Raw genomic sequence first — 24,111 nt, 5'->3', positions numbered from 1 at the left:
TTTGTTACCTGGGTTCATTTTCTAATGTTTTTTCTATAATAAATAGGTGCTAATTTGGTAGCAGTAACAGAGTCCATTGGTGCATTTGCTGACCCACCTGTACCTGTATCTATGTGTGTGACCAGCCACAGGCTACTCATCTCCTGGCCCTGGGCTGGGGCAGGGCTATGGCCTCACTTGGGTTTCTTTGCGGCACTGTCCTAAGGGGAGCTGGCTCAAGTTTTACTGGCCCAAGTCCCTATAAATCTAGCTTAGCTTTAAAGGAGAATTTATGGAGTTCTTGTGGCCTGGGATAAGAGACAGCAGGCGGCCTTATAAGCCCGGCGTGAGGCCTCGAGCATCAGGCCTGCCGCTCTGGAGGCCCTGCTGAGGTTAGAGTCCCCCTGATGGCCCTGAACACCCTGAGGTGGCTCCAGACAAGCAAGGGAGCAGCAAGTAGCCTCCGCTAACCTATTTGCCGAGCTGTCCACCTTCCTGCTTCTCTGCTTTCAGAAGCCCCCTCTCCCTGCTGCTCTCCAGGCCTTTGGGTTTTGTGAGAAAGGGAAAAGGGGGTGATGAGGGAGTACAGTGAGGCAGGGGGGTCAGAAGCGTGAACGCAGCTCGGCACTGCCTGCCCCGTGTGTCCTTAGATGAGCCGCTCACCCTGCCTGGACCTGGGAAGGGAAGAGCACAGTATCTCCCGCATACCCACTGCACAGAGGGGAAAGCTGAGGCTCAGAGAGGGGGCCCCAGCCCAGCTCTGCCCTGACTGAGCCTGCAGAGCCTGTGCTCTGACTCCCAGAGGAGGCCCCACTGGCCTGAGGCTGCCCTTCCATGGCTGCTGGCCTTGCTGCCCAGGAAGGCAGGCCTGCCCCAGGAGGCTGTGACCGCATCTCCCAGCCAGTCAAGGCAGCAACAAAGACAACTTTATCAGAGTGTTGCCTGCAGCAGGCAGGGTGCTAAAAACTCCACATATATTATCTCACTTACCCCTCACGGCTAGCTATCCCCTGAGGCTGGGGTTCTTATCCCCATTTTAGAGATGAAGAAACTAAGGCTCAGTGGGTGATGTCACTCTCTAAACAGAAAGTTAATGGTGGAGGAAGCCTTCAACTTAGGTGTTGCATGATGAGGCCTGTTCAGTTTCCTCTAAGGCACAGAGTCTTAGGGGAAACTGAACAAGCCTGAATAGTTATCTATTTAACTTTATGGATACCCGGTATATACAACTATTTAAAATCGCAACGAACTTTATGGACACCCTGTATTAGGCATGCAAGTGAACTCGGGACAGTCCTTCCAGTCATCTGCCCTCTTAGCATTTCCAAGCATCTGCTGTGTGTGTTCTGGGAATGAGAGGAAGTATCCCTAGCGGGGCCCAGGTTCTAGAGAACCTACTCATTGTGTGACCTCCAGGACTCGCTTTTCCTCAATCTGGGCCTGTTTTCTCTTTGATACTTGAAGTCAGTGGGACAAATCATGCCCAGGGATGCACTGACATTGAGCAGCTCTGAGGCTGTAAGATCCTCATCCTGAAGGCTTTCTCAGACTCGGAGGGGAGGCAGGAGTTCGGTTGTGCTTAAAGGCTTGAATGTGGCGGTACAGGGATCATAATCGAACTCCCATGCTTAGAAGAGGTAGAGATGAAACATGTAAAGTGTCGGGCACACACTGGGCATGCAGGAGGTGTGCCCCAGATGGCAGCTCTTTGCAAGGGGTGCTGTGAACTATAAGTGGAGCTCGGGGAGGGCAAGGAATGTTCCACGAGGAGACGTAGATGCACTTCTGATGGGCCCTGAGGGTCCTGGGGGCTTTGGAAGAATCAGGCTGCCCCCGTTGGATGGTGAGGACATGTGGCTGCACTGCAGCAAAGCACCATGGGGTAGGAGGGTAACCCCAGGTGGACAGGGGAGCCTGGGCTGGGGGAGCCAGGCTGAAGGCACTTTCGTTTATTGAATGGCCACCAGGGGCCTGCCTTGACTCAGTATTTGACGGTGATTTTCACACCATCAATTCCTCCCATTTCACAGACACAGGGAAATATGATTGTCTTAGATGTTGAATCCCTGTCTCTAACTGCTACATGAGATTGGGGGTTAGCAGATTAACAGCCCAAGAGCCTGTGATCGGTTTTTCTAAATTAAGTTTTATTGGATCACAGCCTCATTCATTTGTTGTTCACATTTTATTTATGGTTATGGTACAATGGCAGAGTTGGGCAGTTGTTGGAGAAACTATATGGCCCACAAAACCTAAATTATTGACTGTTTTGACCTTTACAGAAAAAGTTTGCTGACTAGTTGGCTGAGCCAGGGAAGTCTGAACCGTACACTTGCTGTGTGAGCTTGGACAAATCACTTGCCCCCTCTGCACCTGCCCAGACAACTAACTCCCGAGGGTTGTAATGATGCTTATAGGTGATGGCTATGAGAAGTTTTTAAAAAGTTTTTGTACTCTGTAAAGTGCAGTGCCCTATTACCAGCTTGGTACCTGGCAGGTGCTAAAAGCTGCTTGTTTTGGTGAACAAGAAGACAGTCGTCATGTAGGTCTCCCTGGCCCCAGCTGCTGGCTCCTCGTAGGACTGCAAGGAGGCGGCACCTGGGCTTTAGATGCTGAATGCATCGTTGTCCACTCTTAGGCAGACTTGGCAGGTTTTGGCATAAATTAAAATTCTTGTGGGGAGTCACCTTATATGTGGTGCCACTTTATTGCCAAGTCATTATGGTAATTTGCAAAGCTCTCTGGTGTGTAACTGGAGCTATTTGCTTCAGATTTGCAGGCTATGACCTCATTCAAGCTGCTCCAGTCCTGTATTTGGTGAACCCCAAAGACTTTGGGGTTTATTTTTCTGAGTTTGGTCTCAGAGTTGACCAGGCCTGACCTTTCTGGGGAAACATGTCCCTGCTCTGAGCTCAGAGAAATGCAGAAGTAACTATAATCATCGTTACTTTTCAGGCGCTTGGTATGAGCCAGGCAACATGCCAAAGTCATTGTGTCTATAATCTCATCACCATGACCTTGTGGAATAGGTGTTAGCACCATTTCACAGACAAGAAAACAGGTTTAGGCTTGGCGCCTGTAGCACAGTGGTTATGGTGTCAGCCACCAACACCGATGGTGGCAGATTCGAACCCGGCCTAGGCCAGCTAAACAACAATGACAACTGCTGGGCGTTGTGGCAGGCGCCTGTAGTCCCAGCTACTTGGGAGGCTGAGACAAGAGAATCACTTGAGCCCAGGAGTTTGAGGTTGCTGTGAGCTGTGACACCACGGCACTCTACCCAGGGAGACACAGTAAGACTCTGTCTCAAAGAGGTTTGAGGAGGAAACCAAACCAGATTTCTGCCTAGCTTCAGAAGTGCCAGTTAGGGCTTAGCCATGGATTTGCTGTGACCAGGGCAGGTCCCTTCCCTCTCTGAGCCTCAGTTTCCTGCCTATTAATGAAACAGGGTCAGCTGGTCCCAACCCTGGTATTCTAAGCTTTCTCATAAACTTGTAAGAAGGAACACAGAACCCCATCACCTCCCAAACCTCCAAAGAAGCTTCATGTGCATGTAGAAGGCCAGGCCTGCGTCTGCTCCTGGCCCCTGTGGCACAGAGTGAGACATGGCCACTGGGTGCCAGCCCCTCACGGCACCCACTTCTACCCCAGGGCAGTGAAGCAATGTGCTCCCTCCCTCCCTGGCTTTCCCAGGGAAGGATCCATCCCTGCTCCTTAGAGATGGAGAGAGAACAGGAGTGGCTCTCCTCCACGTGGTCTTGTGATGCCCTTGAGGACAGAGAGGCAAGTCAACAGGCAGGAGGCAGTGCCCACATCTTTTCTGGCAGATTTCAGCTCATGGCAGGCAGTGGTGACAGTCTTCCCAAGGGCACCAGCATCTCTGGGACACACGTTATAGCCTCTGCTTTAACTTCTAGCCTCTGAGAAAAGTGTGCAGCCTGGGGCAGAGTGGAGGTTTTTAGAGACGTAGGTTTGAGCCCTGGCTGTGCAGTAATTGTTGTACCATCTAGGATGGTGACTTGCTGCCTCTGGTTCTCAGTGTCCCTCTGCAAGTTTGGGAGGTCTATGTTTTCACCCAGAGCACTGGGAGGGTCCCAGGAGACAAGGGCTTGAATGGGTTTGGAGCACCAGGTGATGCCAGCACAATTAAGCTTTTTCCTCCCTCCCTCCCAAAGCTGGCTTCTTTATTAATTGCAGGAATTTTTTTTTTACTGTATGTAAAGGGGAAGCAGCTGAGAGGCCCCAGTAATTTTGTTGTTGTTGTTGTTTGTTTCTTTGTTTTTTTTGAGACGGAGTCTCAAGCTATCACCCTGGGTAGAGTGCTATGGCATCATAACTCACAGTAACCTCCAACTCTTGGGGTCTAGCGATCCTCTTGCCTCAGTTTTTTAATAAAGACAGGGTCTCGTTTTTGCTCAGACTGGTCTCAAACTTGTGAGCTCAAACTATCCACCCGCCTCAGCCTCCCAGAGTGCTAGTGTTATAGGCGTGAACCACCACACCCAGCCTACTGGTTTGTTGAGTAATGACTCTTCCCACAGAGGTGATGGGTTTGAGCTCAGCTCAGCCCCCTCCTCTTTGTGTGACATCGGGAAGCTGCTTGACCTCTCTGAGCCTTTGTGTCCTCATCTATGGATGGGGTGGGCTTATCCACCTGACAGAGTTATTGCCAAGATGAAAGTTTGGAGCCATCATTATAGTTTTGCTTTTTACTTCCCTAGAGGCTCTCTGGCGTGATCTCCGTTGGAGTCAGAGGTGGGAATGGTTATTTGGGGGACTCCAGTTATTCAGCCATTGACCTAGAGGCATGCACTTTGAAGTCTGGGAGCCCTGGAGTTGCTTGAATCATGACCCAGCCTCTTCCATACCCATGAGCCTGGCCAAAGGCACCTCATTGCCACAGACCTTGTACTGAGCTCTGCTCACGGGCTGGGCCCTGGGAGGTTGCGATAAGCTCCTCACTGCCGTTCCCAGGGCCCACCTTCCTTCACTGCACACAGCCCCCCAAGGGAACAGGGGGAGAAGGAAGCCAGAGGCCCCCAAAGGACCTGGTAGATCTTTGAAGGGAGCTCAGAACTGCACCCCCACCCAAGCCTCTGGGAGAAAGATCCTGGCGAAACAGCCCTGAGTGATGATTAAGCTCTCTCTGCTCCAAATGCTATTAATGGTCATAAAATTATCCACAGTTTTCTGAGGCCCCGTCCCAGGGCTTGCCTCAATGGGACAATAAAATTGCATGCAGAAACGATTTGGAAAAGGCAAAGACGGCCAAGCAGAGACGGAGTTAAACAAGCAGCAGCCTGCTCTCATTAACTCAGGCCATTCACATTTGTTACTAGGGATTTCTTTTTAATTAAAAAACAACCAAGTTATTAAAAAATAAGTGTGTGAGGGGCTGGCTGGGCAGCAGCTGAGGCCAGTAGGAACAAGCGTTTCTGCGCAGGACGGGCTGGGAGCTCAGCCGGGACGGTGGCAGGGAGCAGCTATTCACCCGAGTCCTCTGGATAGGCTCCCTGGTGCCTGGGACCCTGGGACCCCCACCCTCCCTGGGAGCTTTTGGGCTCTGCATGCCTGTCTGCAAACTAAAGTGCTCTGCAGGTCAGCTCTATCCTGAGCTGTGGGCACCTGGCGAGTTAGCACTAGTAGCACATGGATAACTGTGTACTGAAGGGACTGCCTCTGAATGGGCTAGAATTAGGGTTGGGGGAAAAGGCCTCTTCTTGTTACACAGGGATTGAATTGTAGGGGTTGGGTCTGACAGACCCCAGCCAGAAATCTACCTCAGAGGCTTACTAGCTGTGTGTTCTTGGGAGAGTGATTGCATCTTCCTGAGCCTCTGTTTTCTCCTCTGTAAAATGGGGGTAATGATATTTGTATCTCCCTGAGCTGGCAGTGGTATGCTCAAAGGAGACAGGGTGTGAATCACCAGCCCAGGGCCTGCCCATACCGCTGGACAGATGCTGCTTTCGTTGTTATTGTCCTCGTGTTAAGGGGTTGACCATGTTCTGGGATTTTTAAGAACCAAAAATTTTTTTTTTGCAGTTTTTGTCCGGGGCTGGGGTTTGAACCTGCCACCTCCAGTACATGGGGCCGGTGCCCTACTCCTTGGAGCCACAGGTGCCGCCCAAGAACCAAAATTTTAACCCCCCAAATTCTGATTTTTCTAAGGCTTTTTCATGTCTTAATGGTTTATCTTGGTCAACAGTACTTGGACAATACTTGGGCCTGTTGATGTTTTATTGTGTCTGTAAGGCACCCAGTGGTTTCTAAAGCACCGTTTAACAGTAAGAACAATTTCCAGCCCTGGTGTGCCTGTGAGGTTCCAGCATGGTGCTCGGGGCTTTGGCTGCTCTTAGAACCTCACTGCCTCGGTGCAGATACGGCACTCTCCATCCCACACGGGGGAAACAGCATAGGCCCGCTCACAGAAATTTGTCCGAGTTGAGGGTTGGTTTGGGGCAGAATAGGGACTCACATCGAGTTCTGTGAAGCCCTAAAGCTCATGTTCTTTTGTCCTTGGCATCTCTGTGGCAGGGCAGAAAGCCTAAGAAGGTAGTTTCCAGATTAGTATTCCTCACCTGTCGATGAGCAAAATGAGGCTCAGAGAGGAGAAGGAGCTCATCAGAACCATGCCTGACATTTTTGTTTGACTTTCTATAGTTTTCAACACTTTCACATCTACTGCCTCAGTTAATCTTCATAAAAGCCCCCACCTAGCAGGGCAAGGCAGGGCACCCGATAGTTAGGCTGTCAGAGAACCAGAGGACAGAGAGGTGTAAATGACTGTAAATGCCCTTGTGTCTGAGCTGTAACACAATTTGGTACTAGCAGTAACAGATGCCTTTTTGCTTGGTGATTTGAAGAATTAACCCTTTCCAGTCCTATGTCGGGCCTCATCCAACATGAGGCTTTTTGTTGTTGTTGTTGTTCATAAGCAAAAATAAACTATTTTATTTTATGTAATCTAAAATAGATAATCATCAGGTGAGTTCATATTTATGTTTTCCTCTTTTAAAACTGGAGGATAATTACAAGTACTCCACCAACCTCTTTTCCACCCAAAATAAATAAGAGCTGAGGAGTATGTGCGGGTAACAGAAAAATTGGATTGCAAAGGGTTAAATGAGGTCTCTCGGTGCCTCCAATGCAGCAGGGGTGCATTTGTGCGGACCCCAGGTGCTTTGTCCCACCTGCACCCTGCACCCCAGGGCCTGCCTACCGCCCTCTGCTGGCCACCCCGCTCACTTGTCGACTTCCTCCCTGTCTCTCTCTGCCTAGTGAACGGGAGCTACGGCCACTGCACCCCAGGATCGGAGAAGAGCCTGCTGGACATGGACCTTGCTGAGGGCCCTGGCTCTACCTGCTGTCCAGGCCTATTTCTCTCCGCAGGAATCCCACCATCCCGAGGTCACCCCCCAGCCTGTGAGAGGCTGCTGCATTTCTCCCACCCTAACAGGTACGTGCCCGTCTCCTGGTCAGCTGCCTCTGCGGACACTATAAGGAGGCCAAGGACCAACGGCTCAGGCCTCACCTCATCTGCTTGGCTGCTGGGACATGACACACGGGGAAACAGAGGCATGAGAGCCCCTAGTAGCACAACAATGGCCACAGCTTGGCCAGGGCCTTGGGAGAAGCACGCAGATGGCTTTACTGAGGTGTTTCCCCATTGCACAAGCCAGGGTGGCTTTTCACAAAGAACCTGTCATTTAAGAAGAGGAAGATTCGGGAATTTGAAATTCTGATTGTCCGAGGTCACAGAAATTAGCAGACTAGGTAGCTTGCTTTCCTCCACATCAAGAAAAAGAAACAGTGAGAAAAGGGAAACTTCTCAGGTGAGGGAAGGAAACCCCAGCTCTGACTTCATGTAGTGTCCAAACCTGTATTGCTCCCAGGGAGAGAGGGGGTCCTCCCCAGGAAGCCAGCACCCACTGAGCCCTGCATATCCAGGGATGTCCACCTCTGCAAGGGCGTTTCATCAGGTCGCATATGGGAAGGGTCCCAGCTGTGCTTTTCTGTTGCTTATAACAGGTGCCCTGAGACTGGTAATTTATAAGGAAAAGGAATCTGTTTCTTACAGTTCTGGAGGCTGAGAAGTCCAAGGTTGAGAGGCCATATCTGCTGACGGCCTTCTTGCTGGTGGAAACTCTACAGAGAGAGTCCTGAGTGGCACAGGCCATCACATGGCGAGGGGGCTGAGGGTCTGTTTCTCTTCTTATGAAGCTACTGGTCCCACTCCTGTAATAGCCTTTAATCCACTGACCTAGGAACAGATTAATCCACACATGAGGGGAGCGCCTTCATGACCCACTCGCCTTTTAAAGGCCCCACCTCTCAACACTGCCACATGGAGGGTTAAGTTTCAACATGCGTTTTGCAGGGGGCAGATGTTCAGACCATAGCAGCTGCCCTCTGGTTTGCCGACCGCGAACTCAGTCACTGACCGACCTCTGTGCACACCGGCCCAGCCCCAGGACCCTCATCCAATGCCTGGGGCTGCTGGCCTGAGGCCTGCTTCACTGGCCACGGAGTCTAAAACCTGGCCCAGCTGCCTCTTTGCAGCTCATTCCTTCCCCAGCAGTTTGTTGAGTGCCTGTCATGTGCCAGGCACTGTGGTTGGTGCCGGGGTACCTCGGTGAAGGAAGCAGAGATCTCCTGCTGGAGCCTGTGTTATTGTGGAAGCTCTGCTCTGGGTGGATGTGATGTGAACTAGAAGGGTGTTTACTCTTCCTGTGTGGAGTCATTGTTCTGGGAGAATCTAGGTTCCCTGTGGCTTCCTTTGACATGTGTGAGCTGAGGTTGGAGCCCTGCTCTCTGATGGTCTCACTTGGCTATTTCTCTGTCCCTTCCTGGCTGGAGCTGGGGGCTGCAGGGAGTCAGAGAGGGAGGGGCTGGGCCTGGAAGGTTACCTTGGGAAGCAGAGGGACGGATGATGATCCCACAGCACTAGCTGCAGAGAGCCTGGGATAGTGGCACTAGAATAGCAGTGATAATAGCTCCCCTGGCCTGCCATCTCCTTCCCAGAGGGCGGTCACAGGGCCCTCTCATCATCCTGGCAGCTGGCCCCTGAGGCAGAGGGGCCAGGTGAGGGAACCAAGGTTTACACAGGGTGAGGTCACATGGGCATCCTAGCCAGACTGGGGACAGCACCAAGTCTCCTGTTCTGCTCAGCCAGCCAGTGGGAGCTTCCTTGGCTCTCAGCCCCACATCGCTCCCCTGGCCGTTCCCCTTCTCAGGGTGCTCTGGTATTAGCCAGGCCCTGGGGTCCTTCTCTGCACCTTGTCTGGTCCCTCACCCAGAATGGTGGGTGTTTCGGTGTAGGAATCCCCTTGTGCCCGTCAAGCCTGGCCTCCCATGCAGAGGGCAGAGGGAAGAGGGAGTGCTCCACGTTTGGGGGAGACCTTGTCTAGGCACTGCCCACCTGGTGAAGACAGCCACACCCACTCTCCCCGACCTCACTCTCACCAGGAGACAGACCAGAGTGGCCAAAAGACTTTGCCCAGAAGTTCTCACAGCTGGAGCATGGCTGAACCTGGTGTGTTCCCCATAGTCAGTCAGAGTGTCTGGACCTAAAACCCTGGCCCCCGCACCCCAGAAGCTGTTGCTCAGTTATGCCTGGTGCCCCTCTCACTGTGACCGTGATTCAACCCCCACTCACTGCCGTTAACATCGGAAGACAGGCTACTTGGGGGCAAAACTTCACACGACTAACATTTTTAAAAAGTAAGAGAGATTACAAAAATTAACAGAGATCCAAGGGGAATGTAAGTGGAATTGATGACACACTGGGTCTGGATGTTCCTCAAAATGCCAGCCAGCCTGAGCCTTCTGTCTGTAAAACTCGGGTGTCAGGGTGGCGTCCGGGGCTCCAGGGACGGGTGAGCTCCTCGTCCCCTCTCTCTTCCTCTTTCCCTCCACACTCTTTCTTGCTTCCCAGACAACCAGTCCACGTGCCTCCTCTCTCCGCGTATAACCCTCACCTTCTTCTGCTCTGAGCTTCCCTGTCCCCTGGTCCTCAGCTTCCCTTCCAACCCTTCCCTGGGCCTCCCCCAATGCAGTACCCACCCTCTCGTGACCTCTCTGGCCACTGTCTTCCAGGTCACCCAGATCCCAGGCCACCTATGTGAACGGCAGCCTCCCACCCACACAACACATCAAGCAGGAGTCCCTGCCTGACTTCCAGGCCATGACAGAGGCCCGCACGCCCCTATCTGCCCACTGCCGGGCCCCGCCAGCCACTGGCCTGCACACGGACCTGGACCTCCCCACCAGAGGCCTCGCCAATCCCGCACCTTCTGGCTACCTGCTGGGCAGCGAGCCCAACTCTGGCCTGGGCCCCCAGCCTGAGGCCCACCTCCCTGAGGGCAGCCTGAAGCGCTGCTGCCTCTTGGGCCTGCCCACCAGCTCCTCAGCCTCCTCCTCGCCCTGTGCCTCCTCTGACGTCACCCCCATCGCCTGCTGCTCCCAGACGTCTCTGATCACTTGTATAAATGGACTTCGAAGTCCGCCTCTGCCGGGAGACCTTGGGGGCCACCCCAAGCGGGCCCGGCCTGGCCCTGTGTCCACTGAGAGCCTCGAGGGCAGTTTGCAACTTGAAGCCTGCCGGAAGGGCAGCTTCCTGAAGCAGGAGCCTGCAGATGAGTTCTCAGAGCTCTTCGGGCCTCACCAGCAGGACTTGCCGCCCCCATATCCCCTGCCTCAGTTGCCATCCGGCCCTGGCCTTGGAGGCCTGGGGCTGGGCCTGGCAGGTGCGGTGGTGGCCGGGAGGCAGGCGTGTCGCTGGGTGGACTGCTGTGCAGCCTATGAGCAGCAGGAGGAGCTGGTGCGGCACATCGAGAAGAGCCACATTGACCAGCGCAAGGGCGAGGACTTCACGTGCTTCTGGGCGGGCTGCGTGCGCCGCTACAAGCCCTTCAACGCCCGCTACAAGCTGCTCATCCATATGAGAGTTCACTCGGGCGAGAAGCCCAACAAGTGCATGGTGAGTTCCCACGGTCACCAGGCCTCAGCCACCCTGGCAGGCAGAGGCACCAGCTCGCTCCCAGGGGAGAGGCCACCTGGGCTGGCTGAGGAGGGAAGGAGCAATGCTGTGATGTGGCCACTGCTCAACATGGTCAATGCCCCAGCACTGTTTACCTTGGTAGAGGGTCCCTCGGACTCACCAGGCGCCCCGTCCCCTACCATGAAGCATAAACGTGCCTGAGGATGCCACAGGGCCTCGGGCTCTAGATCACAACAGGCTTGGCCAAGCCTTCTCTTAACAGGGACTCCACGTCCACCTGCTGGGCATGAAGAACATGTCCTCCACACTGGGCCTCCACACCGGGCCTCCACCGGCAGCCTTCCTGGGCAGGCTTTCTGGGCCTTCTGAGCTGCCTGTAGCCTTGGCTTCCCCCAGGAAGCGCTGGGCCAGGCACCCGGCTTGAGAGCTGTGGGTCCTCAGGGCATGGTTTGGGGGAAGGCCCGGGGGTAGTAGCTCAGGTCCTGGAGAGCAGCAGCAGTGTGTGGCTGAGTCTGGACCCGGCTTCTGTTGGGGGAGAGAGGCAGGAGCGTGTATGCCCACACACATGCGTTAACTGTGGCACCCGGGCCTCTGGCCCTCCTGATGGTCATTTCTGTGTTCTGCTCTTGCTATGTTAGCACCTGTGTCAGAGGCTGGGAGCGTGGTCTTACTCCCTGGTAGCCTCAGCCTAATCTCTGTGCCTGCCCCCAAGCAAGGCCCAGCTGGGTGGCAGGGTGTGCCTTGATGTATTTGCATGATGAGAACCATGGGCCTCCAAGACCACTGCTTCATCTGCCCAGCCACCAGGGCAGTAGTGTGTCTGGTCTGCAGGGTTCCGGTGTTGTAGCCAAAGTCAAGTCTTCTGCATTCCTTTGCTGGGCTCTTTCTCATGAAGCGTTCAGTCTGGGAAGGCCCAGTGTTCTTCCTTGCCCAGAACCCAGGGTGACATAAGCAGGAACCATTGGCAGCCAGCTGCATAAACTCTGTCCTCCTGGAGCAAGGTGCTAACCCCTGGGGCCAGCTGGCCTATGCATCTGTGAGCTGGGTGTGTGAGGGATCAGTTTCTGCAGTTTCCAGGAGGCTGGATCTTGAAGGAGCAGAAGGAGGTCCCTTTGTACACTAGTGAGCAGGCCATTGCCTTGCCAAGGGGAAGCAGGACGGAACCGGTGGTTGGTGTCCTGGTATCCAGAGGGGCGGTGGGGAGGGGCTGCACTTGGCAGGCTGAGTATTTGATTTTATCCTGTGCCTTTGGTTGAGAGGATACTGGAGGGAAGGCAGGTGCCTGCACCACCGCTGGGCATGCCCTGGTTCATTTGGGGTCTTGTACATGCCCTTCCCTGGAAGGAGATTGCCAGTGGAGCTGGCAGACCAGGCCTGGTCTCATGGAGGATAGAGGGGCCCCTCTTTCCCTGAGACTCTGGAGCCAACAGCCACTGAGCCACAGTTCTTCATGCCTTTTCTCCTGTGTGTGAGCTCACTGGTGTCTATGGGGGACTAGGTGCAGGATGCATGGCCTGAATGACCCTGGACACGATATGGTCAGTGGTCTTCTCACAGTGAGGCCTCTGTGTGGAATCAGTATTTGGGAGTGTCTGTGTTGGACATTAGGGACTTTGGAGAGGATCTAGGCCTCCCCTGCCCATTTTCTAGCTTGGGGAGTGGTAGCCCAGCCGGGGGCCCAGGGCCTAGGTTATTCAGGGTCGTCTCACAATCTCACTCCTAGGCCAGGCTGCCAGGACCTCATCTGATTCCACCTGGCTCATGCCTGGCCCTAGGGACACTCACACTCAGAGATGGGTGGGAGATGCATGACAGGTGCTGGAGGGGAGGCCCAGAGGGCTTCATGGAGGAGGTGATGTCTGAGCCGTGTCTACACTAACCTATGATTACATCAATCTTTATGAGTCTGGTAAAAGCAGGGGTTCTTACAGATGGAGAAACAAAGGTTCAGTGGGGTCCAGCTGGCCTTCCTCTTGTTCCATGAGAACACTTGGTTTTGTCTGGTAGTGGGGGTTAGGATTATGGTGACAATCATACCAGCAGGCAGCTTCTGAGTGTTGACCATGTGCAGGTGCTCCACTAAGTGATAACTCCATGCCCTGTGGGGCAGCTACTGTTAAACCCCCATTTTATAGATGAGGAGACTGAGGCTCAGGAAGATTGCATAATTTGCCCCAGGTCATACAGCTAGATGGAGACAAACAGTAACAATAGCAATAATAATAATAGAGGCTGAGAATCACAATAGTAACAATAATAAAAGTTATTTGCCCAATCTTACACAACTAGTAACTATGAGGGTGGACTTTGAACCTGCTTCTCTCTCTACACTCTAATGCTCTTGGTCATGTAGATCTTCTGCTACACTGATGATTCTCTGGGGTGCTAGGGCAGCCCTGCTGGGTGCCACCATCTGGAGCCTGCAGCAGCTCCTTCTCAGCGTCTCCCCTGCGCCCCTCCTGCCTGCCATGGGGTGGGTAACCCAGGGGAAGGGGCGGGCCCCAACCCACACCCAGATAAATAAAATCTCTCTTCCCTGTAAAATTATTAATTTCTCATGACAGGCCTCTGCTACCATGCACTGTAATAGACAAAGGAATTTTGGACCCAGAGCCTCTGGAGAACAGGAAATAGATGAGACATTTTGATTGAAGAGTAAATGGCCCACTAAAATAGCAGTTAATCCTTTTATTATCTTTCCAGCAGCCGTTTCCACAGTTCTTTCATGAGGTAAGCCTCTCCCCACCCCATCCAACTATAATACTCCCATCCTTGCAGCTGGTTTAAATTTAGCCAGTGGAGCCTCTGCCCCGGCACCAGGCAGGCTCGCAGTGAGAGGAGCCCAGCTCCCCTCTGTCCGGGCAGTGTAGTCCTGAGGCCAGGTCTGGGACCGGACTCTCTGGCCCCCTGCAGTAGACTGCGCCATCCACCCCTGACCCTGTCCCTGCTTGGCCCATCCACGCTGTCCAGAGAAAGCTTCCTAATCTCTTTGCAATATCCTGTTATGTTTCTTACGTTGTCTGAGTTGTCTTAGCCTTATTAAACGTGGGTCTTCATCTTCGTTAAGATAACAAGGTTATGCGTCCAACACAAATACTGACGCGACGCCTCGAAGACGTTAACTTTGAAAAGATTAATTTCGTGTTTTCTTAGGTTGGTTCTCCCAGACGGCCAGAATTCTGATTGTCTGAGACCACAGAAATCAGCAGCTTGGGTAGCTTGCTTTCCTCCACATCAGGAAAGAGAGAGGCTGATGAGAAAAGGAAAGCTCCTGAGGACAATGCCTTTTCCTACCTTGGGCTTTATAAAGTAACACTAATAATGACAAGAATCCCTCCCTCACGCTTGTGAAGAGTTTGACCAAAGCTACGGGGAGAAGCCCAGCTCTAGAGTGTTCTAGACCTGGGTCCCAGCCGTGCCTGCCGCTTGCACGCTGTGTGACCTCAGGCAGGTGACTTGCCCTCTCTGAACTGTGACATACTGAATTATAAAACAGGGCAATTTTACCAGTCCTTGCCTTTTAGGGTTGTTGTGATTTGGGTTAAAAGAGATGGTAAGGGACAGTGCTTGGTTAATTCTCTCCTTCCCCATCACACTCTTTCACAGTGATCTCAGGAGATTTGTACAGTAGCCCTAGGGGTTCAGACAGGGTCATTTAAAGCCATTTTACAGATGATAAAACTGAGACTCAAAACAGCTAGTCAGTGGTGGGGCCTGGACACAATGTGGGCTGAATGCCGCCGCCCCTGCTGTCAGAGGGTTGGGCAGGGCAGCCACGTGGCAGGTCCTTCTGCAGGGGCAGTTCACTAGCCTTGCTGGCCAGTGTCTGCCAGGGATCCCCGATGCTTAGCATCTTGCTGTCACAGCAGGTTATCTGCTCTGAGCCAGACTTTCTGTAGGGGGTACCTGGGCCCAGATCCGGGGCAGCTGGCCAGCACAGGGGGAGCTCCAGCACATACCCTCCAACCCTGACCAGCACCTGCAGTCTCAGGACTGGATTTTCACCAGCCTGGGTTCCTCTGATAGGTGTTGCTGCACTGGCCACTGTCACCACCCCTTATGTCCCTCTCTGCTGTTTGTCAGTTTGACCCAGGTACTTTTGAACCTGGGACCAGGGAAATACGTCTGGTCAAAAGCTGAGTGTTACTGATTGGCCTTAACTGGGTGAGGGACTCAGAGCACCAACTGCCTTGCTGGGCTTCCTGTGATGGCCTTGTTCTCCCATCCTAGGCCTGACTTACCCTCGTCGCCACAATCCCCAGGCTCTGGCTTCCCCTTTTAGCCTTGCCAACCCACACTCTCATTCTGCTGTCCCAAGAAACAAAACTGGGTGCTGGGAGGGTGTGGGTGGTAAAGGAGTTGCTCTTCACTGAGAGATTGAGAGATTCTTCCATCCTGGCTCAGTGCTAGCCGTTCCCCCACTCCATCTTCAGAATAGCACTAGTCAGAAGTCTGAAGCCCAGAGAGGTCAAGTCACTTCCCAGATCGCACTGTCTGCCAAGTGGCAGGGGACAGATACTGACTCCATCTGCTGACCTGTCCAGCCAGCCTCTCAAGAATCCAAGAGAGGCTTGATGAGGGTTGTGGGCTCAAATCCCCCTGAAAGGGAAGAGAATCAATATATTCTGAGATAAAGTATGTCCAGCTATGAACTACCTTGCCCGTTTTATGGAGGAAGAAGCTGGGTATTTCTCATGTTCACAGGCAAAATGGCAGGCCCTGTATCACCTGGCTCGACTGCTCAGACCATTCCTCAGGCCACGCTGCCTTCCACCCATCCTCCTTGCAGAACAGTTACCTCTCTGCTTTCCAAGTCATAGTGGGTGGAGTCCCTGGACATCTGCTCCCCTCTGCCTGTCCTGAGACCAGGCCTGTGGGCCAGCAGACACCCCTGACTCATCCACCATCTGAGGCTCATCCCAGGGAATTGTCACAGAGCCTGAATGTCTGAGCACATAGGTCTGCCAGTCCACCTCGGTCACGTACAGACAGAGGGTAGGGGAGACAGACCCCAAAAGGGAGGTCAGGCCCACGATCATGCAGAAGATGGGCATCAGTGGCCAGGGAGTTTTCCTGAAGGGCTGGTAGCAAGATCTGGGGAAGGTTTCAGCTCTGGGAAAGTGGCCCTCAGATGAGGAAAGCACCATCACCCAGAAAACACTTGCCTCAATTGGGTGAGGCTCTCCTGTGTGCCAGGCCTCATGCTGGGGATTGGGCGTCCAGAGATGATGTGATGTGAGGCTCCTGGAATCATAGGAAGAATGCTGCCTTTGAACCTTGCTCAAAGGAGGGATTGGAAGGAGGGGAGCCAGGAATGCAGGGATTGTGGCCTGGCTGTGTAACCTTGTCCAAGTTGGTCAAGGGGCACGGGAATGTTACTGAAACACTTGTTGGGTGCTCTTCAATTTATGTCGAGCTTCTACACGCATGATCTCAGCCCTTAGAACATTCCTGGAGACAGGAATTATTATCTTCCTTTTACAAAAGGAGAAAGTACAGTCCAGTCCAGGCTCGAGTTCAGGTCTCAAGTGCATCATGGGGTCAGTTTAACCCAGGACTCTGCTTGACTCCAGAGATTGTGTGTTGGCCAAGACCCCAAGCCACCTCCCAGGCAGGGAATCATCAGTTTGTTTACAGACACTGAGAGATTATCCAGACCTGAACCTCATTCAGTGAGCTGCCACTGAGTACCTTCCATGGGCCCCTGGCTGGGCCCTTGGGGTCACAGAAAGGAATCTAACCTGGCCAGGGTTTAGGAGTAAGACAATTCACCTTCCTTAAAATAAATTAGTTACCTGGCTTGGCACCTGTAGCTGCAGCTAGGGCACCAGCCACATACCCTGGAGCTGGCGGGTTCCAATCCAGCCCAGGCCTGCCGAGCAGTGACAACTACAACTACAACAACAACAAAAAAATAGCCGGGCGCTGTGGTGGGAGCCTGTAGTTCCAGCTACTTGGGAGGCTGAGGCAAGCCCAAGACTTTGAGGTTGCTGTGAGCTGTGACTCCACGGCTCTCTACTGAGGGTGACAGCTTGAGACTCTGTCTCAAAAATAAATAAAAAATTAGGGCAGCGCCTGTGGCTCAAAGGGGTAGGGCGCTGGTCCCATATGCCGGAGGTGGCGGGTTCAAACCCAGCCCCGGCCAAAAACCACAAAATAAATAAATAAATAAATAAATAAAAAATTAAATTGTCACCTGAAAACAAGGTTCCTTCCTGGAGGCTGGAGTTTCTGGTCAAACTGAAAAACTGCAAACTGGAACATGTTTGAAAACCTCTGCCCTGGTGAGTCTGCTATAAATGAGCCCAGGGAGGCCAAGCTGTGCCAACCAGCTCAGGTCACCTTGCCTCATTCTGGGGTGGGGAAGGTTCTGGGTAGGAAAATTGTTCTGGGGAAAGGCACCCTGCTCATTGGCATCCGCGGCACCCTCATTAATGATCTTTTCTGAGATGGGTCAGTTCTTGTGTCTGCTCACACTATTGGATGGGAAAGGTGAAGCCCAGAGAGAGGGCATCATGGCTGTGTCACCTGGGGAGTTACAGTAGCCCTGGGTTGCCTGCTTCAGTTTTCCCTGTCCTGAAGCTTCCTATCTTCCTAAACTCCTAGAGCAGTGTTTTTCAACTTTTTTTTTTTATTCCCGGGCCTATAATTAAACTTCCCCGGCACTCTGAAATTATGTTGATTAAAAAAAAAAAAAGAATATACTTACTGTGCTTTGAATTTTTTCAAAAATAATTTAATTAATGATCTTTAATTTTTTTCATGGCACGCTGGTTGAAAATCACTGTCCTGGAGAGTCTTTGCATGCTCCAGTCTTGGCTTTTGCTGGTCCTTCTCTGGAATGCCTTTCCCAGTCTGCTGAACTCCTACTCATCCCTCACAACCCAGGCTGGTTCTCCCACCTCAGTTTCCCCCTTCTCTGTGCCTCCTGTTCTCCCAGCATGTATTGTCTCATGGTGTTTCCCAGTGTCTTGGGGACCACATTCCCTTGGGTGCCTAAGCAGCTGTCCTTGGTGATAGAGGAGCTGAGCCCATCCCTGGGACAGAGGCTCTGCCCTTGGTCATCCAGTGTTTCTGTTCTACAGCTGTGTGAGGTTGCCTGGACCTGGTCCTCCTTTGTGGTTTCCCATGACATCACAGCGTTGGTGGGACCTTAAAGATGGTCACATCCACCCTCTAATCTGGTGCTTAAAGTTTTTCTGTAAGAAAGCCTGTATTTGAAACCTGACTTTGCTGCCTGTGTGCCTGTTATTGCATGCCATTATAACTTCTATAGGCCTCAGTTCCCTCACTTAGAAAATGGAGGTGATAGGACTGTCGTGAGGCTTCAATGAGAACTAGACCGTGGTATGCACAGGAAGCATGTGGTACATGGTTCTGGCTTTTCTGGACCACTTGCATAGGTAAAGAGAAAGGGAACATCTAAAATGGATAATGGCTATTCAGTTGTGAATGTCCCCAAGGAAACAGAAAAGGCTGTTGGGAGTCCCAGCTCTGTAGCCTTGGATGAGTCACTTGGCTGGGCTGAGCCTCAGTTTGCTGAGCTGTGACAGGGGAAAATGTCACCCTCAGAGGTTGACCACAGTGTTCATAGGGGCTTGACAGATACTAATGCTCTTTCCTTTCTTAAGCTCAAGGTTTAGCTCCGCAGAGCTTGGCTGACACTGGACTGCTTTCCTCCCTCCCCTAGCTTTTTAAAATAAAAACCAGAGGGCTTAATAGGGAGGGGTTTCCTGGATGTCATTGTCCTTCCAGTTCTCCAGCCTTCTCAGCAGGTCAGAGCCCTGAGGGCCCCTGTTAGCCATTGTGCAGAGGGGAGACTGAGGTCCTCGCTGTAAGTAACTTGGCTGGGGGACTGGAAATAGATAGACTAGAGACTTGTCCCAGATCTGCTGCTCACTAGCTGTGCAGTGTGGACAAGGCACTCCATTCCTGAGCCTCAGTTTATGCATCTGTAAAATGGGAGCTGTGACATTATCCCCAAGAAGAGGTTTTGTGAGGGACAGAGGGACCACACTCCACACTGCATATTGCTGTGCAGGGGGTTGGCGGTCAGTGCTCCTGCCCTCAGCGGCCCTCTGAGTACAGAGAGGGCCCTGTCACAGGTGTGTTCCTCCCAGTTGGATTCTCCATCAGCAACAGACCTGCTTAGCCATGTGCTCCCCAAGTGCAGTTCTTGGCCTGTAGGCCCCTGCCCACGGCTCTCCTGGACTCCTCCTTCTCTGCTCGCCCCCACTCCTGCCTTGTCTCCATCCTTGAGCCTTCCTTCCCATCTTAAATGCTGAGCCAGGCTCAACTACAAGAGGGACTCTGCCCGACAAATGCCAACATTATAACCTAGTTCTTTGTACCCTCATATTAACCTGAAATTTAAAAAAAAAATTCTGAGCCAGGAATTGGTGAGCCACAGTGGACCAGGGGCCAAGCATGTGGGATAACCACTGGAGCTCACACCCTGCTCTGCCCTGAGCCAGCGCGAGAGGTCTACACAAATCGTGTGGCTTCTCTTCCTCTCTGTGGAGGGGAGAATGTTGTGAGAATTAAATGAGATCATGTATGTGGGGCACTTACCTCATGCCTGGCATATATTAGGTACTTAAAAACAGGAGCTCCTTTCTTTTACTTTTTTCTTTTTTGAAGTCATCAACCCCAAGCTGTCATGGAGATGGGAATTCCTGGGATCACTGGACTGGAGGGAACAGGAATGCTGGCCAAATTTTGTGAGGTCAGTTTTACTTTGTGAAATGTGAAAAAAAGTTAAGGAGTAAAAAACCACAACTCTCTGAATCGAATTTAATAAAAGAAAAACGCTTTTGGATTTAATGTAAGTGGGATTGAAATGATTCTCTTATTGGAATGAGAAAGTCAGATAAAATCAGCAGGGACTCCAAGAAAGTGTCCAGGCCATGTTTGCTGACAGGGATGTTCTGGAGACGGTCAGTTTCATGATTGAGCATTAATAGGCTCTGTCTCCGCTGGATGGCAGAAGGGTTGGCCAGAGCTGGCTTGACTTGCCCTGCTAGGACAGTTGGAGCCACAGACTTCTGCATCCTGTCCTCATCTGTTATGTGGGTGATGGGGTAGATGACCTTGAAGGTCTTGGTCACCTTGGTCACCAAGACCCAGGATGCTCAGGAGAAGGGATGGAGTCTTTACCTGTGCCCTTCCCTCGAGAAGAGGTTTGGTCTTATATGTACCCACCACCCCTCCAACCTTTCGACACAGCTGCATTGATGCCCACACCATGCCAGCTCCCATGCAGTGTCAAAGGAGGAATGGTCTGGTGGCAAGGGAATTAATCAAATGCCTCAGAGACACAGAGGGGGAAGAAGGCTTCCCCTGGGATATCATGTAGGTAGGAGCTTTCCAGGCATAGGCCACAAGGAAAGGCATTACAGGAAAAGGGAACAGCATGTGCAAAAGTTTTGGGATGCAACTTTTTTTTTTTTTTTTAAAGACAGGGTTTCACTCTATCCCCTGGCTACAGTGCAGTGTCCTCATCGTAGCTTGCTGCAGTCTGAGACTCCTGGGCTCAAACAGTCTTTCTGCCTCAGTCTCCTAAGTAGGGAGTTTTCTATTTTTTGTAGAAATGAGGGGGAGTGTCTCACTTTTGCTCAGGCTGGTCTTGAACTCTTGAGCTCAAACAGTCCTCCCACCTTGGCCTTCCAAAGTGCTAGGAGTACAGGCATGAACCACTGTGCCTGTATGAGATATGACACTCTTGGCCCTTGTGGAGATGTTCCCTTAGGCTTGGATGGAGTTGGAATTGGGCCTTAAAAGAATTCAAAGTTCAGTATGAGGAACTTGGACTATACCCTGAGGACAGTGGAGAGGGTTGTAAGAGGGTTCTGAGCAGAAGAGTAATAGAATCAGAGTTGACATTTAGAGTGTTGGTAGTGTGACGGTACGCAGTAGGGACAGGGACTGTCTACAGATGAGGGCATCGAGGCCCAGGAAGAACAATCCACATCTGGACCCCTCTTCCCCAGAGCAGCACGGGTGGGACCATGCCACCAGCAGGGCTAGAATGTCTCCCAGTGCCTGGGCACCCATGGCCATGGCCAGGTCAGCCTAGTGAGCCATGCCAGGGCATAAGGTCTACACAGGGTTGGGTAATGGAGCTCAGTCCCCCTTTGGAAACTGTGTCCAGCACATTTACCAGTGGGAAATGGGAAAGGCATTTCCCACAATGTGGTTCCGTAAAGTTTGCACAACTGTTCTTTGTTTTCCGTGAGTCCCACAATAAATCTTCCTCCACTGCCAGGACTGGAGCCCTTGGTCTGTAAGTGATTAGAGCTCGGACTCGAGCAGCTCCGCCTTCTCCAGTGCATTCTTCTGACACAGGCGATGATAAAAAGGGAGTGTGTCACCGAGACCGTTGCCTTCCAGGTAGCAATTTCCAAACGGCTGGAGTTGGCAGTCGGAAGGCAGACTGCTCTTGCCCACTCTGTGTGCCCTTGATGAGTCTGCCAGGTTGGGGCACAAGCTCGCACAGCAGATGGACAGTGTGGCGCTGGGCTGGATGTTTCCTGAGGATGAGATGATGGGACTGGAGGTCTCTGCTGGGCATGAGAATATCTAGCGGCCAGTGAGTGTCTGTTTAACTGATGGGCAGTGCTCCAGCCTCTTCATTTCATCAAAGCCAAAAGACGCAGAGTTTTTGAGCTCAAAGTAACATTTGCACCTTCCTGGTGCATGGCCAGGCCCTGAGCAGGGATGCAGAGTTTTGTTGGCTAGTTCCTGTACTCAGGGAATGCACAGAACAGTGGACCTCTCTCTTACAATGGGTCCCTAAAATGCACAGAGTAGAAGCTGCCTGGGTAGTGACATCTGGGACTCCACCTCATGTCCCTGCCCCATAATCTGCTCTGTGCTCTGCGCCCCATAATCTTCCCACTGCCACAGTTGCCTTCCACATTGAACTGTGAGTTTACGCTTCCCAGCATCTGCCAAACTCCAAGTGTTGGAGCTGTTTGGACTACAGCATCATTTCTTTTTTTTTTTGTAGAGACAGAGTCTCACTTTACCACCCTCGGTAGAGTGCCATGATGTCACAGGACTCACAGCAACCTCTAACTCTTGGGCTTAGGTGATTCCCTTGCCTCAGCCTCCCAAGTAGCGGGGACTACAGGTGCCCGCTGCAATGCCTGGCTATTTTTTGGTTGCAGTTCAGCCAGGGCTGGGTTTGAACCCACCACCCTCGGTATATGGGGCCGGCGCCCTACTCACTGAGCCGCAGGCGCCACCCTACATCGTCATTTCTGACAAGGCTTAGTTGCCAGTGAACATGACAATGATTGGAGTTTGAAAGAGTTTGGCCATAGGCAGAAAAATGAGTCTACTGTGCTTCAGAGACTTCCTTAAGACCTCAGCACCCCACTGCCTGCCATTGCCCTGCCGCCAGGCACCCAGGCAGGAGAAGGTGGATCACCAAGACCACAGCCAGCTGCTTGGGTTGGCACTTTTGCTGTTTGCAGGTGTGGAAACTGAGGCCTGTAGAGAAGATTTGGCTCATTGACAATCACAGAGCAAAAGAACCCAAGCTCCACATTCTTTTCTCCCAGCCAATATGCTGCCCACTGGACAGAGGCCCTGTCTGTTGAGTGCCTACCATATGCTAGCCCCTCGTGGAGAGGGCTTACATGTATTGTCTCCCAAGTTCCAAAGAACACTGGCTGGTATTGTGTCCACTGGGGAGGAGACTTTAGGGTTTAGCCTCTCATCCCCTGCCCTTCCCAAGCCCTGCCTGTGACCGATGGGGCTTCCAAGGGCAAGGAGATGACCTGCTGGAGGTCACACAGTGGGAGATGGCCGGCGGGTATGCAGACCACACATGTCAGAATCACCTTCCTTCCCAGCAGAGTCCGATTCACTAAGTGCTGCCTGGCAGGCTCCAGGATGACTTGAACCAGCAGTGGGTTGCAAGCGTTGCACCTCCTCATATGCATTGGAAAAGTGCAGGGACTGTTTGCTGTGGACATTAAGCCCCAAGGAAGCCTGGCCTGTGCACACCGCACGCTCTTCACTCCCCCGCCTGCCTCGGCTGCTTCCTTTCTTCATTGATGCGGAGCCACCTGACCGTTGGGGCCTCAGTTTCTCTGTGTGTGATTAGAACATGGATTAGGTGAAGTTGAAAGCCCTCCTAGATCTCATGACCTGACTTGGTCTAGGTAGGGTAGTAAGGGCCCGGGGTTCAGAGCTCAGAGCTCAGTTCCCTCTTCAGCTCTGCCTGTGGCTCTGGGCAAGTCACCCTGCCATTTGGGGGCCTCAGTTTTCTCATCTATAAAATGGAAGACTCCAGAGATCCCTAAGATCTTTTGAATGCAAACATTCGGATGTCCATCATTATCCTTCCACGTTCCTGGCAGGTCCCAGGGGAGGAGGAAGGAGGTGAGGACAAGGAAAGCACAGGTACAGGGCCGCTGCTGAGCTCTCTGGCTCCGTCCCAGCCACACTGGCCTCCCGACTGTTCCTCAGACATGCTGTGTTTGTTCCCACCTCAGGCTCTTTGCATGGCATTTTGCTCTGCCTGGGATGCTCTGGCCCTGGCCAGACCTCTGCTCCATGTCACCTTCTCCAGGAGGCCTTCCCTGACTGCCACTCTCCGTCCCTTATTCTGCCTGACATCACCTGATGTGTTTGTCTATGATCTTTCCCTCTACTCAAACATAAGCTCCCTGAAGTGTGAATCTTTTTATCTCCGATCCTGACACCGTGTGTGATCAGTAGATATTTGCTAAATGAACGTTATTGAGTGAAAGGGGAGAGAATGGGTCAGTGGGTGGAAGGAATAGAGTCTGCTGGGGAGGGAGACTGTCCCGGAGCATCTCTGGTCAGGCTGGCTGGGCTAGGAGGTACACAGTAGGAGCTCAGCACTCCCCTTCCTATACCTGGCCCCATTTTCCTCCTTCTCCTTTCCCTGCAATATCAGGGAAGAGCAGGGGCTGCACCTCCAGTCCACAAGCTCACCGAATATCAGACAGGAACTCGGAAATGAGCCCCCTCAATTGCGCCTACAAATATGGAAACTGAGGCCCAGAGAGGAGGCCTTCTTGTCCAAGTTCCCACGCTCTTACCACAGCTGGGAATGACATTTGCAATTGGGTCCTCCACGTAGTAAATGCGCAGTTAAT

The 24,111-nt window shown here is 52.4% G+C and overlaps 1 protein-coding gene across 1 annotated transcript in view; it reads left to right on the top strand.

The window, feature by feature from the left end:
* The window catches only part of GLIS1 (GLIS family zinc finger 1), a 236,617-nt gene that overhangs the window by 137,355 nt on the left and 75,151 nt on the right, over positions 1-24,111 (top strand). The window contains exons 3-4 of the mRNA XM_053575223.1: positions 7,258-7,435; positions 10,075-10,957. Of these exons, the coding sequence (XP_053431198.1) occupies positions 7,258-7,435; positions 10,075-10,957 (1,061 nt within the window). The remainder of the gene's footprint in view (positions 1-7,257; positions 7,436-10,074; positions 10,958-24,111) is intronic.

Source organism: Nycticebus coucang, chromosome 22 (assembly GCF_027406575.1).
Source record: "Nycticebus coucang isolate mNycCou1 chromosome 22, mNycCou1.pri, whole genome shotgun sequence".
NCBI lineage: Eukaryota > Metazoa > Chordata > Mammalia > Primates > Lorisidae > Nycticebus > Nycticebus coucang.
Note: the sequence above shows the minus strand (reverse complement) of the source record. Positions and strands in the feature narration are given on the sequence as shown.